At 44.6% G+C, this 15,986-nt stretch overlaps 1 protein-coding gene across 1 annotated transcript; it reads left to right on the plus strand.

The window, feature by feature from the left end:
• The first annotated feature begins 711 nt into the window (after positions 1 to 711).
• Positions 712 to 3,874, plus strand: LOC146935640 (uncharacterized). Its single transcript, XM_085749076.1, has 4 exons — positions 712 to 2,680; positions 2,785 to 3,105; positions 3,192 to 3,319; positions 3,551 to 3,874. The coding sequence occupies exons 1-4, from the start codon at positions 712 to 714 to the stop codon at positions 3,872 to 3,874; spliced, it is 2,742 nt and encodes a 913-aa protein (XP_085605202.1).
• Positions 3,875 to 15,986: the final 12,112 nt, after the last annotated feature.

Here is a 15,986-nt window from a genome sequence, read left to right on the forward strand (position 1 = left end):
TATCATGCTCAGTCTTCAATTCTAATTTATTTTGTATATACTGAAGGTGAGAAAAACACAAGAAGTGTTGGGGGGTGAATTGTGTTGGCTTTTTCAAACACACAGATGAGAGAGAGAGAGAGTGCAGACAAAAAACAATTTATATTGGTTTCTGTTCTGGACCGACCCAAAAGATCTTTGGCACATTAACTTAGGCCCAATATCTCCAAAAGCCCAAACTCTACGTTTGGCAACATTGCTCGCAACATACCCCCTCACCGCGAGGGGGGTGCACAAAGCAAACGAGACCGGTTCAAAAGAACTCCAACGTCTCTTTGCACATTCTACACGTTCCCGCAATAAATTCCCTGGCGGTTACACTTCCCACGATTTCGTAACCGCCAGGGCCAGGTGTGCCACCACAACGGCTCTGCAGCCCTCCACCTCTATAAATAGGGGACTCAATGCAGTCCCCAAGGTAGAACTCTTTCTTCCTCTAAAACTCTCACTCTCTGATCTCTACTGACTTGAGCGTCGGAGTGCCTGCAGGTACACACCCCCCATCCGCTCCAAGAAGCATTCCAGCACATTCCTACCACCGTAGCAACCACCGCATTCAAAGCACCGGCAGTGACCTTCTGGTCAGGTACGATCAGTGGCGCCGTCTGTGGGGATATATAAGCTCCCCCATTTTTACACTCCTAAAAACCAAAGCTTTTCACAAAAACTACCATGACTGCCAACGGTGCCAATTCCCGGTTACAAAGTGAGGTGCGTGTCCTTCAACAGGATGGCATGACATCTACTCCTTCACCCGTGGAGACAAACCAAGAGGAACCGGCTCACATCGTTCCTCTCCCAGAGAGACCTTTGCAAGGTCCCCCACGACCTACGGAGACACCAGAGGACGCCACAACAACCAGCGTCCTCGTCGGTAACCTGATCTGCACGGTTCAACGACAGACGTCGTTAATCGAGGAACAAAACCGATGCTTGATGGATCTGGAGCAAGCACGTCACATCACCTCTACAAGGCGGACTCCTTCCCCAACACATAGCAGAAGGGGAATGAGCCCTCATAGGCCCCTCTTCAGATATCGCCGGCGCTCCGAAAGCATCAGATCTCCAAGCCACACCCGGAGATCATCAAGGAGGTCACCAAGACGATCTCCTCCCAAACGATCACCACCAAGACGGTCTCCTCCGAGAAGGTCCCCGCCAAGCCGAGGCAGAAATTCTTGGTCCCCCTCTGATTCTGAGGACACTCGCGATGCCCGCTACGACCATAACGCTTATGGTCCGTTCACACGACGCATCCGAGAAGCTCCCATTCCTCGCGGACTGGAAAAGCCGCCGCAAATGGACTCATACGACGGGACGACCGATCCAGATGAGCACATCGAGAACATCGAAGCAGTTCTCACTTACAGGTCGGTGCGAGGCATCGTCAAATGTAAACTCTTCGTCACCACGCTGAGACGAGGAGTGGTCACGTGGTTCAAGAACTTGAGGAGAAACTCCATCGACTCATGGAGCGACCTCTGCAACGAGTTCACAACCCACTTCACCGCGTCAAGAACGCAACCAAAAATGGTGGTTTCCCTCGAAGCCATCGTCAAAGGAAGAAGTGAACCCCTCCGAGACTACATCGAGAGGTTCAACAAAGAAGTCGTCCAAGTACGAGGCGCCAATGAGACAATGAAGATGTACCTCATTGCCAAAGGTCTGCGCGAAGAGACAAGCGTGAAGAAAGTTGTTTTCTTAGATCGCCCAAGGACTCTCAACGAGTTCCTAACGATCGCCAAGATCTACATTGCCTACGAAGAGGCCTTGTACGCGGACAGCCTCAACAAAGTCAGGAAGGAGGAGCCTGCTGCTGAATCCTCCAAAAAGCCCTTCCACGAGAAAAATAAGGAAGGCAAAGCTGCTCGGGAAAGCAAGAGGCCCAACGGCCACTTCACCGAGTACACTCCATTGGCCATGTCAAGGGACAAAATCCTCGCTAAGATCGTTGTAGCCGGTCTAGCAGAAGTCGGCATCAAGCCACCAAAGGCTCCATCTCAGGAGAGGAAGGGTATCGACAAAACAAAATATTGTCGATTCCACAAATGCCACGGGCACACCACCGATGACTGCATCCATCTGAAGGATGCCATTGAACTCCTCATACAGAGGGGACGGCTCAAGCAGTATGTGAAAAATCCAAAAGCAGAAAAGAAAGTCGTCGAGCTCATCGGTGACGGTTCTGAGCACGGAAGGACCATCGCCATGTCCGTGGAACACCTCGGTGATTTCCCTGACAACGTGGAAATCGCCCCTTATTCATGCACCTGGGAGCAATTCCCTACTGCCAACATCATCACCGGAGGAACGCTGACCATCTCCACGGGCAGCATGAAAAGGAAATTTGAAGAGCACATGAGCGTCAATACCATGGCCCCCTCTAACCGGGTAGGAAGGCCACCTTTGGCATTCTACGATTCTGAACAACTTGGTGGGGCTTCAAATTCCGCCATTCCTTTGCTCGTGCGAGCATCGATGGCCAATGCAGATGTTCGACGAGTCCTGATACACACAGGGGCCTCATGCGACATCATGTACACCAGCCTGTTCAGGACTCTCCAACTAACAAAGAAAAACATTTCTCCCTACGTTGGAGATGAACTCTATGGCTTCAACGGCTCATCTACTCAACCATGGGGTACGTGGAGCTACTGGTCACCTTCGGCGAAGAGGAGGCCATGAAAACAATAAAGATCCCATTCTTGGTGATCGACTGCCCTTCTCTTTATAACTGCATTATAGGGAGAACCGGGCTTGCCCAGCTAGGGGCCGCATGTTCAACCGCTCATCTGAAGTTGAAGTACCATGCGAAGGATGGCATCATCGCCTCCCTCAGCAGAGATATTGAAGCTGCAAGAAGATGTTTCCTCCAAGCCAACAAATCTCAGAACTCGGTTTCCCAATCCAGCAAACCTGCTGAAGACAAAGGGAAAACTGCTGCGAGTACTCTGGACGCCAACTTGGTGGAGCTTGACCCCAGGTTCACCAAGGAGGACCTGAAGGAACAAAAACGGGAAAAGAAGGATCCGCTCAACGTGAAACTTCTTAGACCTGTTCCTGATGGTGAGTTCGAACTGGTCCCTTTTGGAAGCGACCCCTCGAAGAACTTCAAAATTGGCAAGGATCTCCCCGAACTTGTCAAGAACCAGCTGATCGCATGCCTGGAATCGACCCTAGCGTCGCTTGTCACCAGCTGACAATAGATCCCGGAGTTAGCGTTGTAGCCCAGCGGCGTAGAAAGCAGTCTCCTGAAAAATCAGAGGCTGCAGAAAAAGCTGTAAAAGACCTCCTTGAGGCAAATTTTATTTCTGAGGCCAAATACACTATCTGGCTCTCCAATGTTGTACTTGTCAAGAAATCTAATGGAAAATGGCGTATGTGTGTTGACTATACCGATCTTAATAGGGCCTGCCCTAAAGACGCATATCCTCTTTCTAACATCGATAAACTCGTAGATAATTCCTCCGGCTATAAACTTTTATCCTTCATGGACGCCTATTTTGGGCAGAATCAAATACCCATGGCTAAAGAAGATAAAATGAAAACAGCCTTCATGATCGAATTAGGGAACTATTACTATAATGTAATGCCCTTCGGTCTGCAAAACGTGGGGGCTACTTATCAACGTATGATGAACAAAGTCTATGACAAGACACTTCTGGGCGACATTCTTGAAGTTTACATGGACGACATGATCATGAAATCCCATCAAGAGGTGGATCATGCCGCCCATCTCAGAAGAGTGTTCGAACAAACTCGGAAGTACAACATGCGACTCAACCCAGAAAAATGCACCTTTGGGGTCCAAGCGGGTAGGGGTCCAAGCGAGTAAGTTCCTTGGTTTCTATATGATAGAAAGAGGAATTGAAGCGAACCCAGATAAATGTCGCGCATTTACTAAGCTTCCAACACCCCATTCCAAAAAGTTCATCCAAACGCTCAACGGAACGCTAACCGCTCTCTAGATTCATGGCTAAATCCGCTCAACACGCACTTCCTTTCTTCAAGCTCTTGAGGAAAGAAACGAAGTTTGAATGGACAGACGAGTGCAAAACCGCCTTGAAGCATCTCAAAGAAACGCTCTCCGCTCCACCAGTGCTATCGCGACCCGATCAAGGTGAATTACTATACATATACCTCTCTGTTTCCTCTGACGCGGTATGCGCCATCCTCATCAGAGAAACGACGGAGGGACAGAGACCGGTATACTTCACCAGCAAAGCATTGTTGGGACCTGAAACAAGGTACTAGAGAATCAAAAAGGTAGCTCTCGCACTCCTCACCGTAGCCAGAAGATTGAGGCAGTACTTCCTAGCACATACAGTTACAGTCCGGACGGACCAACCCATCAGACACATCTTGGGTCGCCCAGACGTAGCCGGTCGGATGACGAAATGGTCACTCGAACTATCAGAGTTCGACATTCATTACGAATCCAGAAAGGCACTGAAGGCACAAGTGTTCGCCGACTTTCTCGTCGAGATGACTTTCCCAGCAGAGGAAAGCCCTTGTGATTGGACCGTCATCGTGGACGGGTCATCCAACTCCAAGGGAAGCGGAGCCGGAATAATCATCGAAGACAACAAAGGTATCGTTGTCGAAATCTCCCTCGCTTTGTCTTTTCCTGTTACCAATAACACTGCAGAATATGGGGCCTTCTTAGCGGGCCTGCGAACTGCCAAAGACATGGGAGCCCAAAAGGTGAAAATCTTTACCGACTCGCAACTCGTGGCTTCCCAAGTCACGGGAGAGTTCCAGGTAAATGAGGACCACCTCCAAAAGTACGTCCAGTTAGTACTAGAGAAAATGAAAGAATTTGAAAACGTCGAAGTAACCCACGTTCCCCGCGAACAAAACACTCAGGCGGACATTCTTTCAAAACTCGCAAGAACACGAACTGCGAACGGAAACAAAACAGTCATACAGGAAGTTCTCAGCGAACCAAGCATCCAAGATAGAGGAACTCTCCCTCAAGAGATCAATACGATCATCGGAATGGAAGACTGGAGGGGACCCATCTCTCGATACATAGAGAACGGGGAACTCCCTTCTGACCCTCAAGAAAAAACAAGGTTGAGGTGAAGGGCATGCTCATTCACTTTGGTGGAAGGAACTCTATACAAAAGAGGCTTCATCATTCCCCTAATCAAGTGTTTAGGACCCAATGAGACCCAAGAAGTCCTCGCCGACGTACATGACGGCATATGCCAACAACACCTTGGTGCCAAAGCTCTCGCAAAAAAGGTTCTACGAGCAGGGTACTATTGGCCCACCATGTTAAAAGACGCCCAAGACTACGTAAACCTCTGCGATAAATACCAGCGACACGGGGACATGCATCTAGCACCTCCCGCTGAGCTAACATCTTTGGTTTCTCCTTGGCCCTTTGTGATAGGCGTTTGGCAAGTGCACCAAATACTATCGAAGTAGTAAAAATATCGATCCCACGAGGACTGTTTATAACTTCAATAATTCAATTGCGTTATATAATTAGGATGTATAAAAGTTATTTTTGGTTTGCCACTAGGCAGTAGATTTGGTTTGATTTTACGAAATCAAATAAAAGAAATAAAGTTGATTAAGAAAATATGGAGAGAGAGATGAGATCAGGTCTGTCGAATCCTCTATGTTTCCCCTAATTGGTTACTGCACCTATTATTACTAATGATTCTCTAGTTTCACGATAGTTAACAAATTAGCCCTAATCAATCCCTTGAGTTAGGACCCTCTTTTTAAACTACAGCCCCTAATTCCTTAGGTGGTCTAATAATCATCAAAGGTTTAAGCACGTTAACCTAATATCACTAACAAACGATTATCCATTCCTAGACTAACCATGTTTATTAGAACAATTCAATTAGGTCTAAGTCGAAAGCTATGGTCAGTAGTCATTCGTTCTCACAAAATCATGTTTATATTTGATCAGGATATAAAAAGCATTAAGAACAATTGAATTGAATGAAAACTAGAATACCATTAATAAGTAATAGAGTTTCACAGCAACATGTATCAATTAGGGTTACATAGATTCATCTCTGACCTAATCTCTGAGAGATTTAGCTACTCATAATCGAGTTTACAAATAGCATAATCAATGAAATAATTAAAACATACATGAATTGGTAAAAGGTTGAAGAAATCGCCCTTCTAGCCGTCTCTGATGTCTCAAAATCGCACTTTGCTCTCCAAAATCGTAACCCCTGTTCTTCAGATTGAGTGCAGTATTTATAGAAGTCATGGGCCTGACCCATCAAAATCGCGCCGCGCCTTGTATAATGGCGTGCCGCGATTTCCTCTTTACAGGAAGTGTGTAATTTTGCTTCAAAAATCGCAGCACGGCTTGAAATTGGCGTGGCGCGATTTCCTTCGAACAGACTTCAAATTTTAAGCTTTTTGCACTCCAGAACAGTATAAATTGCATGAGAACTCTATCAAAATGTCACAATAAGTCCCTAATATTATGTAATGACAGGATGTCATCACAACCCCAAACTTAAACCATTCCTTGTCCTCAAGGAATTTGCTTGCAACAGTGACAAACGATAGTAAAATAACAGTTACCTGACAAAACGATAGTACCCAAAAGTTCATTCTCCTTCTTGCTAAAGATGAGCTAGTTTGACTTGTTCGCATCCACCAGTTCACAACTCCACGCATCAATATGAAATAGGGTTCTACCAGTCGACATGCAGGTCTACATATTACCATACGCTTGAAAAGTTTCTAAACATTAATCAAAGTCAATATCATTACACACTTTTGAGGTCTTTAGGGTTATAACGGGGCTTAGGTGAAAGGTGGGATATATTTGGATAAGTAGGCTACACAAAATTTGAGTTAGGCATTCCTACGGAAGTTAAAGCACAAAATTCAATCCTTCAATCATTCACCTTGTGGAAATACAATCAATGCAAAGGTACTAGAGAACATTTTTAACATTTAGGGACAATCGAGTTTGAAGTTACTCGGATTTTCAATGTTTTGTCCCTTTTTCATCATTCAATTTCTCTTTTTTTTTTTTTTTTGATACACCATTTTTGTGTGTATTTTGCATGACAATTTCACATTTCTTTCATTTTTGTTCTCTAATTCTCTAGTACCCCCACCCCAAACTTAGTTGGTTGCAAATTCCAATGGCAACCCCAAACTTAATCTTTAGCAACATACTACAATGCCTTAACTCAGAAAATACATTAAGGGACAAATCCTAAAAGTCTCTAGGCTTGTAATGTAGTTTGTCACCGAACAAAAAGTTCTAATCCTACCGGCTCACAATTGGTTAAGAAAGGATAAATTCAACAAATTAAAACAGGGTAGGCTTCAAAAAGGTTCACAGGACCAAGCACTTTTGCCTCAGTGTGTAATTGACAAAGACCAATCAATAATAGAGAAACAATGCAAGTTCTAGAAATGTAGTTGCATGGAAAACTAATCTAAATATAAGTAAATTGAAAAACAAAATTTGGCAATGAACCTTATGGCTGAGATTTCTGGGAGTATGTGACTACCGAGCAACGCCGTACACTTCGCCTTTGAATCAAGTCACCCCTCCTTTAGAACTTTTGGAATACCATTTCATCAAACAACTGTTACTAAACTAGAATAGGTCACATGAAACAAAACAAATTCATTAATAATAAACAAGTGCAGGAGCAATTACAATAGGGAAATAAGTTGTTCAATGGACTTCGACATAAAAAGAAAATAAGGAAAATACATCAAAAGAAAAATGACTGAAAATAAAATACAAAGCAGAAAATGCTAATCCATCAGTAGATCAGCCCATGTTCACATCATCATCCGGGTGTTCAGCCCCCGGTGTCCTTAATCCCTCAAAGATGCCATCCCCTTGATCTTGCTTGGTGGCATTGAAATCGTCAGTGATTTCCCTCCTCAGTTTCTCAACCCAACACTCCTCCGGCGGTTGAACATTCAGCCATTCATTAAGGGCTTCCGGGCTGAAATCAATTATCTTTCCCCGAACAAAAGATTGAAAGGGTGTATAGGAAACCCGTGCATTTGCAAAGAATTCGACGATCACGATTTTGTTGTTCGCTTCACCGATCATCTCATTCAACTTCGTCCACCCTCTCCTTCGTAATTCAGCCTCAAAGAACGGATACTTAACAAGCCTTGTGAAGTCAAACTTTCTCTCCCCCACAACTTCAAAACTTTTCATGGATTGGTGGAACTCTTGGGCTTGGTCATTGATAAAATGAATGGCGTTTTCGGGTGGTTCGGATGTGGCACGAGGGCGTTTGGCTTTGCTTGTGGATGGCTTGGGGTTGGTGGCTTTCTTTGAGCGGGTGTTTCGTGGGTCGGAGGCCATTTGTGGTTAAGGAAGATGGTGAAAGGAAAGTTTTGTGAAGTTTGGGAAAATTGTGAAGGGCTGTGAATGATAATGGTTTGGATTGTTGAATTCGTGGTTGGATTGTGGTTTGATGATGTTTAGGAAGTGATAAAGTAGATGAAGATGGGAAAAATTCGTAAATGGGAAGTCTAGGGAAATTTTTGGCAAAGAAAAGTAGGAAGAATGGAATGAAAATGATGATGAACAGTGAGGTTTTTATAGGCTGAGGAGAAAAATCGCGCCGCGGCTAATATCAGGCGTGCCGCGATTTCCTCAAAACAGGGAGTTTGGTTCTTTGCTTGTGAAAATCGTGTTGCGGCCATATACAGGCGCGACGCGATTTTGGTCAAACAGAGAGCATGTTTTGCTTCCTCAGGCCAAAATTTTTGTTTTCTTGAAAAATGCCTGAGTTCCTTTAATTTCTGAAAAACTTTTGAGGAGAGAATCATGCAAGACATCAGTACCTTGCATGATTTTCTTGGCAGGAGGTATACTTGAACAAATTTTTAGACTTTCCTGCCTTGTATTAAAAGAAAAGAAAAATATTTTTGTGTTTTTGTTTTTGAAAGCAATAAAATCATACCTGAAAAATAAATAGTGGGTTGCCTCCCACCCAGCGCTTCTTTACCGTCATTGAGCTTGACGTTTCAACCACTGTTAGGGTGGCAAATATGTCAAAAAGAACACATCATCCTTCTTCTTCCTCTTGTTTGGAAGGAATTCCATGAATTTGTAACAAAGAAGTAGATGCTCCCATGCACTCACAGTTAAACCTTTGGAATTTAAGCTCTCCCACCTTAGAGAAGGACATGCATCCATTTGCACACGAGTGATTTCCTTAACCCCTGTTTGTTCAGACTTCGGGAAAATGTCAGCACTCCTCACTTTTGGATTTTCTTCCACCACAACCTTGTGACACTCAATCTCCATCTGAACCAGCTTCCTCTGAGACTCATGTGCTTTCTCAACAAGATCACCACACTGAACATCAAACTTTTCAAATAAAACTTGATTTGACACCAAGAAATCATCTAAAATATTCTGAAGTTGAGTATTGTAATCGATGTTGATCACCTCTTTCTTCCCTTCACCATCACTACCTGGTTGATTCGCCTCATAATGACCACAACTCGAGATTTTGTTGTCCAAAATTTTGATCTTAAAAGATAGCATATATTTTTCATACTGCAACTTAGCAATCTCTTCTGTGTCATAGAGGAGTAACCTGTCTATCATAGCTGCAAAACTTGGATAAACTTTTCAGTAGCACAGTACAATGAGAAGAAAAAAAAAGAGCATAATATTTTTTTTTATAAATATATATACAAAAATATAAAAGACAGAAATCCTAAATAATAACGCAATTGCCTTGTTGAAATAATTCAACAGTCCCCGGCAACGGCGCCAAAAACTTGATAGGCGTTTGACAAGTGCACCAAATACTATCGAAGTAGTAAAAATATCGATCCCACGATGACTGTTTATAACTTCAATAATTCAATTGCGTTATATAATTAGGATGTATAAAAGTTATTTTTGGTTTGCCACTAGGCAGTAGATTTGGTTTGATTTTACGAAATCAAATAAAAGAAATAAAGTTGATTAAGAAAATATGGAGAGAGAGAGAGATGAGATCAGGTCTGTCGAATCCTCTATGTTTCCCCTAATTGGTTACTGCACCTATTATTACTAATGATTCTCTAGTTTCACGATAGTTAACAAATTAGCCCTAATCAATCCCTTGAGTTAGGACCCTCTTTTTAAACTACAGCCCCTAATTCCTTAGGTGGTCTAATAATCATCAAAGGTTTAAGCACGTTAACCTAATATCACTAACAAACGATTATCCATTCCTAGACTAACCATGTTTATTAGAACAATTCAATTAGGTCTAAGTCGAAAGCTATGGTCAGTAGTCATTCGTTCTCACAAAATCATGTTTATATTTGATCAGGATATAAAAAGCATTAAGAACAATTGAATTGAATGAAAACTAGAATACCATTAATAAGTAATAGAGTTTCACAGCAACATGTATCAATTAGGGTTACATAGATTCATCTCTGACCTAATCTCTGAGAGATTTAGCTACTCATAATCGAGTTTACAAATAGCATAATCAATGAAATAATTAAAACATACATGAATTGGTAAAAGGTTGAAGAAATCGCCCTTCTAGCCGTCTCTGATGTCTCAAAATCGCACTTTGCTCTCCAAAATCGTAACCCCTGTTCTTCAGATTGAGTGCAGTATTTATAGAAGTCATGGGCCTGACCCATCAAAATCGCGCCGCGCCTTGTATAATGGCGTGCCGCGATTTCCTCTTTACAGGAAGTGTGTAATTTTGCTTCAAAAATGGCAGCACGGCTTGAAATTGGCGTGGCGCGATTTCCTTCGAACAGACTTCAAATTTTAAGCTTTTTGCACTCTAGAACAGTATAAATTGCATGAGAACTCTATCAAAATGTCACAATAAGTCCCTAATATTACGTAATGACAGGATGTCATCACTTTGCTTGGTGGGGCATCGACCTTCTGGGACCATTCCCTAAAGCCGCCGGACAGCTAAAATACCTCGTAGTCGCTATCAACTACTCAACAAAATGGATAGAAGCCGAACTGTTGGCCAAAATCACAGCTAAAAACGTACTCCGTTTCTTCAAGAGAAACATCCTAGCAAGATTTGGAGTACCTGCTCTAGTCATATCCGACAATAGTACACAGTTCACGGACCAAAGGTTCCTGGACTACCTAAGGAATATCGACATCAAACAAAGCTTCACCTCCGTGGAACACCCTCAAGCCAATGGCCTCGCCGAGGCTGCAAACATGGTCATTTTACGAGGGATACGAAGAAGGCTAGACACGGCCAAAACTCAGTGGGCTGAAGAGTTACACGCGGTCCTTTGGGCCTACAGAACTACTCCCCATTCCATGACTGGCGAGTCACCTTTTCGACTCACATACGGGTCAGAAGCGGTCTTACCCATTGAGCTAATTGAACTCACGTGGCGAACTGACGCCAGCTCTGACTTCCCAGCCAACACCGCGAATCTACGTGAAGAGCTCAAATTCGTTGACAAAGTCAGGATCTGAGCGACCTTGCAAGAAGCAGCGCTAAAACAAAAAATAGCCGCTCGTCACAGCAAGAAAGTCATAAAAAGAGAATTCGAAGTAGGCGACCTCGTCCTCCGGCGAAACCAGAAAGATTCCGCATAAGGGAAACTCGCTGCCAACTGGGATGGCCCCTTCAGGATCCGGATGAAGACCAGGACGGGAGCTTACGGACTCGAAGACCTCCATCAAAACATTATTCCAAGGACTTAGAATGTAGAAAAACTCAAAAAGTATTACACTTAGATGGCAGACAACGCCAATTCACTCTAGTGTGCATACTCAGTTCGATGCAACGAACTCTTCGCTCTCAAATCCAAATCCAAAAAGAAAAAGGATGAGAGGAATTTACACAACAAGTCCTTTCACTCCTCAGTATGTACGCTTACCGCTGCAACATCACTGCTCGGCATGTTAGGTAGAACCCCAGCTCGCGATGGGTGATTCACGCCTCGGTGCGTTGAACTTAGAAAAAATTCTCTCGTTCATCCACTGTTACATGTCCATAACTTTGGACACACATTCAGATAAACAATCTCTTGGATGTGCAACACTTCCGACTAAAACCCCGCGTAAACAGTCGAAAACCTCCCGCCCGAACTCTTCCACGCTAGACAACGCAAAGGTAGAACTTTCCAAGCAAAGTAACTAACTACCTAGGAAGAAAAAGGGCAAAGCTTTTGTCAAAGTAAAAATGACAATAAGTTAGGCGGGCATACTAAACTCTCCAGCCATTAAGTCACTTCGTCGAAATAATGACTTCGGGGGGTAGTCCATCCCACCACAAAACACGCTTCGGCTTAAAAGCTTCACAATTTAAAAGCCAACAACATCGCAAGTCGAACAGTTAAGGGCATACGAATTATTGCAGTCTGTCAAACACATAAGATAGATAATTCGCTCTCAACAAAAAGCCTCACACAATGAGCATTCAAATCCAAAACATTATACTTGAAAGATAATCATACAAGTGTAATTGAGAATAATAAAGGTGCTAAAACCACTAAGGGCGCACAATGTCATTACAAATTTGGTGGTTGAAGAAGAGATTAATTACAAGGCCTCATCAGGCCTGGGCTTCATCAACATGCCCGTCTTCTTCCTCGGGATCAGGAGGCGGAGTGATCACCCCATCTTTCACCTCACTAAGGGGATGAATTCCTTCGACATTCAGCTCGATACCGGGTTCACCACCTTCAGCTGGACCACCACCCGATCAAAACCAAGTTGGACAGCCTCCACCAAGCTTCCTTCCAGCTCACCAATCCTGTCCACAAGACCGGCACGCCCTAGGACAGCAAGGTCGTCCGCCTCATCCTCTCCAGGGAGGTCCGCCTTCTTCAGAGATTCCTCCAGGGATGCCTTCTCCTCGCCCAGCTTCTGAGAAGACGAGGTCGCTTGCTCAAGAGCAGTATGAGCTCCAGACAACTGCTCCTTCAAAGAAGCAAGCTGACAGTGACGCTCCTCAGCAACTGACCTCTTGCTCCTTTGATCCTCCTCGAGAGCGGCCACCCTAGCGGTCAAAGCATCCATTTCCCGCGCCAAAGCATCAACCCGAACTTCACTATCCAGCGAAGCATTGTTCAGGGCAGCGGCGACCTCGAACGCCTTCATAGTGGCAATAACCCCATCAGTTATCGCCTTGCTTTGACCAACTGGACCCAGATCCTGGATGATCTTCAACTCAGGATCATCCAAGAAAAGGGTCGACTGAGGGCCACATAGCTCCGGCTCGGTCCACACCTTCGGAAGCTGGAGGAAGTCTCCTTTCTCAGAACGGACGGGAACGGCCTTGATTGGCGTGATTGGATCCTCGGAAGACATCCTCACCCTCTGTCTCTTGCCAGAATCCTGCACCAGCTCCTCAGAAGGCCCCTCTCCGTCCAAGTCCACCACAGGTTCAAAAGACGAGCCAGGGGAAGAACCATCAGTAAGATGCTCTAGAGATTGAACATTCTTCCGTTTCTTCTTGGCCGATATCTTCTTGCTCGCCGCATTCACGAGGGCTACCAAATCCTTATTCATCTTTTCTGCAACACAAAGATAAAGAAACGTTGTCAGTTAGGGGAAACAGAATAAGAAGGTAACAAAAAGGCAAGAACAAAAAAAAAATAAACTACCAAGGCAGGCTTCAGAAACATCATAGGTCAACAACTCATGGGTATTGATGAGGCAGGGCTCTGTTACTGGGGTCCCATCCGCACTCATCAAAGGGTTCCCCCATCTGTCGGTGTTAACCCTTTGGGGAAGAGACTCAACGAAGGCCCAAATTTGTTGACGCAGGCTTTTCTCTTCATCAGTCAGATTAGCGATGGCTCGACCGAAGTCCTTCGGTTCATAGGCAAAATGGTCCTGAGACCAGCATTAGTGGAAGAAAGGACGACGCTCCCGAACGCCATCCTTCGCGACCTCCAAAAGGTTGTCCAGAGCAGCCGCGCTCTTTGGTTGAACCAGAAAGAAGCGCTCTTTAAAGCTCCGGACCTTCCCAGCAAAAATCTCAAACATCTTCTGGGTCTGGCGGAAAGAAACCCAATCTGCGTCCCGTTGCACGGTGAAGAAGGAGAAAAAGACGTTTTTGGAGGCAGGGATGCAAAGATAATCACATAACAACTCAAAGGCCCTCATAAAAGCATAAGAGTTTAGATGAATCTGGGTGGGTGACAGCTTGGTCCAACGAAGTACTTCCCGCTGGAAGTTAGAGAAAGGGAGCCGGAAACCCATGTCTTTGAAAACCACTTCATACATGGGAAAGACATCGTTTTTATACTCCGAACACACCCTGTTAGACGTGCTCAGCAAAACCAGCTCCCAATCCCTCACTTCTCCGACGGTGTCAAAAGGGGCTTCACCCACGCCATCGATAGCAAAAACAGATTCGGTTTCCAAGGGCTCCTCTCCGGGCCGCGAAACAACAGATGCAGCAACTCCCTCGTTTGCCATGATAGACCTGGAAAAAGCAAGGGAAAAAGTGAATCCAACATTCAGATCCACCCTTCCTTCACCCATCAGGTCGGTCACGGCAAGGAAGGGATCAAAACACCGCCTCTAAAAAATAAAAGGAACTACAGACTCGACTCACACATCGGGGAGACCTACCCCTAGCGAACAGACCCGAAAGCTTATGGATGAAGCCTAAGCCTGTCTCCAATGTTCTTCTAAACACTAATAGAAAACATACAGCACTTTTGCAAAAACTTCCGATGCACGACGGAAAATGCCATATCCAACAACATAAACCACCGATTCGGAAATACTTCTGCCCTAAAGGCATGCATTCCTACGGTTTCTAAGAAAGACAGAAACTAAAGAAATTGCAAACACAAAAGCAAAGAGGTGAAGTCGTCGGGATGTTACCTGTTGTGATGGATGGTGTGGACTCGAAGTAGATAGTTGAAAGACTGGAAAGATTTCGCCTTTGAGAAACTCTGGAGAAAACTTCTAACTCTCTGAGAAAACAAAACGAAGTAACATTCCAAACAATGTTTGGGCTATTTATACTCGTTTCATAAACCACTCAAAAGTCGCGACTTTCTATCCAATACAGCCCTTCACGTACAACTCTACTTCCCTGTAGCATTCCTACGGTCCAGATCTAATCAAACCATTCATCCAAAGGCTCTGTTTGTTGGCAGCGGTTCATGGAACGTCAAGATTTAATCAACGATTATGATGACACCTCGGAAACAAAAACCGATAACACTCTACAGACTATAGGTACTCAAGTACTACAATATCCTTTACACGTGTCATAAAGAAACCGAAGGTCATGTCCCTTCAATTTCTTCCTCGAAACGGGAGCATTAATTGCGGAATAACATTCGACCAAACTCTCAAACGAGGGAATCTTTACGTCCGATCCTCCGTTCCGAACATCAGAATGTCGAGCACGACTCATCCAAACTGGAAAACTCATTCAAGTACAAGGCGAACAGGGCTAGGGGAGAACAAGTCCGCCCGTCTTAACCTACTAACGCTTTGAACCGCCCGCACAAACTACATTCTGAATCGAAAAAGTCTCCAAGTCTGGCGAGCAAAACTATCTTTACCCTCCAACGGGAAGTATGCTCGACAAGAAAATATCCTCCAAGCGATCGGTCGCCAAGGATCAAATGCCCGTACTTAAGTCATCACTCTTACCCAAGAGCCACGACTTGGGGGGCTACTGTTTTGGACCGACCCAAAAGATCTTTGGCCCATTAACTTAGGCCCAATATCTCCAAAAGCTCAAACTCTACGTTTGGCAACATTGCTCGCAACATACCCCCTCACCGCGAGGGGGGTGCATAAAGCAAACGAGACCGGTTCAAAAGAAATCCAACGTCTCTTTGCACATTCTGCATGTTCCTGTAATAAACTCCCTGGCGGTTACACTTCCCAGGATTTCGTAATCGCCAGGGCCAGGTGTGCCACTACAACGGCTCTGCAGCCCTCCACCTCTATAAATAGGGGACTCAATGCAGTCCCCAAGGTAGAACTCTTT

This window comes from Medicago sativa, chromosome 3 (genome assembly GCF_051527215.1).
Source record: "Medicago sativa cultivar Bolivia chromosome 3, Bolivia_mono, whole genome shotgun sequence".
Taxonomy (NCBI): Eukaryota; Viridiplantae; Streptophyta; class Magnoliopsida; order Fabales; family Fabaceae; genus Medicago; species Medicago sativa.

Bases quoted from the DNA above. Each gene is read 5' to 3' on its own strand.
- LOC146935640 (XM_085749076.1), top strand. From the start codon at position 712: ATGACTGCCAACGGTGCCAATTCCCGGTTACAAAGTGAGGTGCGTGTC. The intron at 2,681-2,784 runs GTACGTGGAGCT...ACTGCATTATAG, and splicing joins CTCATCTACTCAACCATGGG to GGAGAACCGGGCTTGCCCAG. The intron at 3,320-3,550 runs GTAAAAGACCTC...TATTTTGGGCAG, and splicing joins CAGAGGCTGCAGAAAAAGCT to AATCAAATACCCATGGCTAA.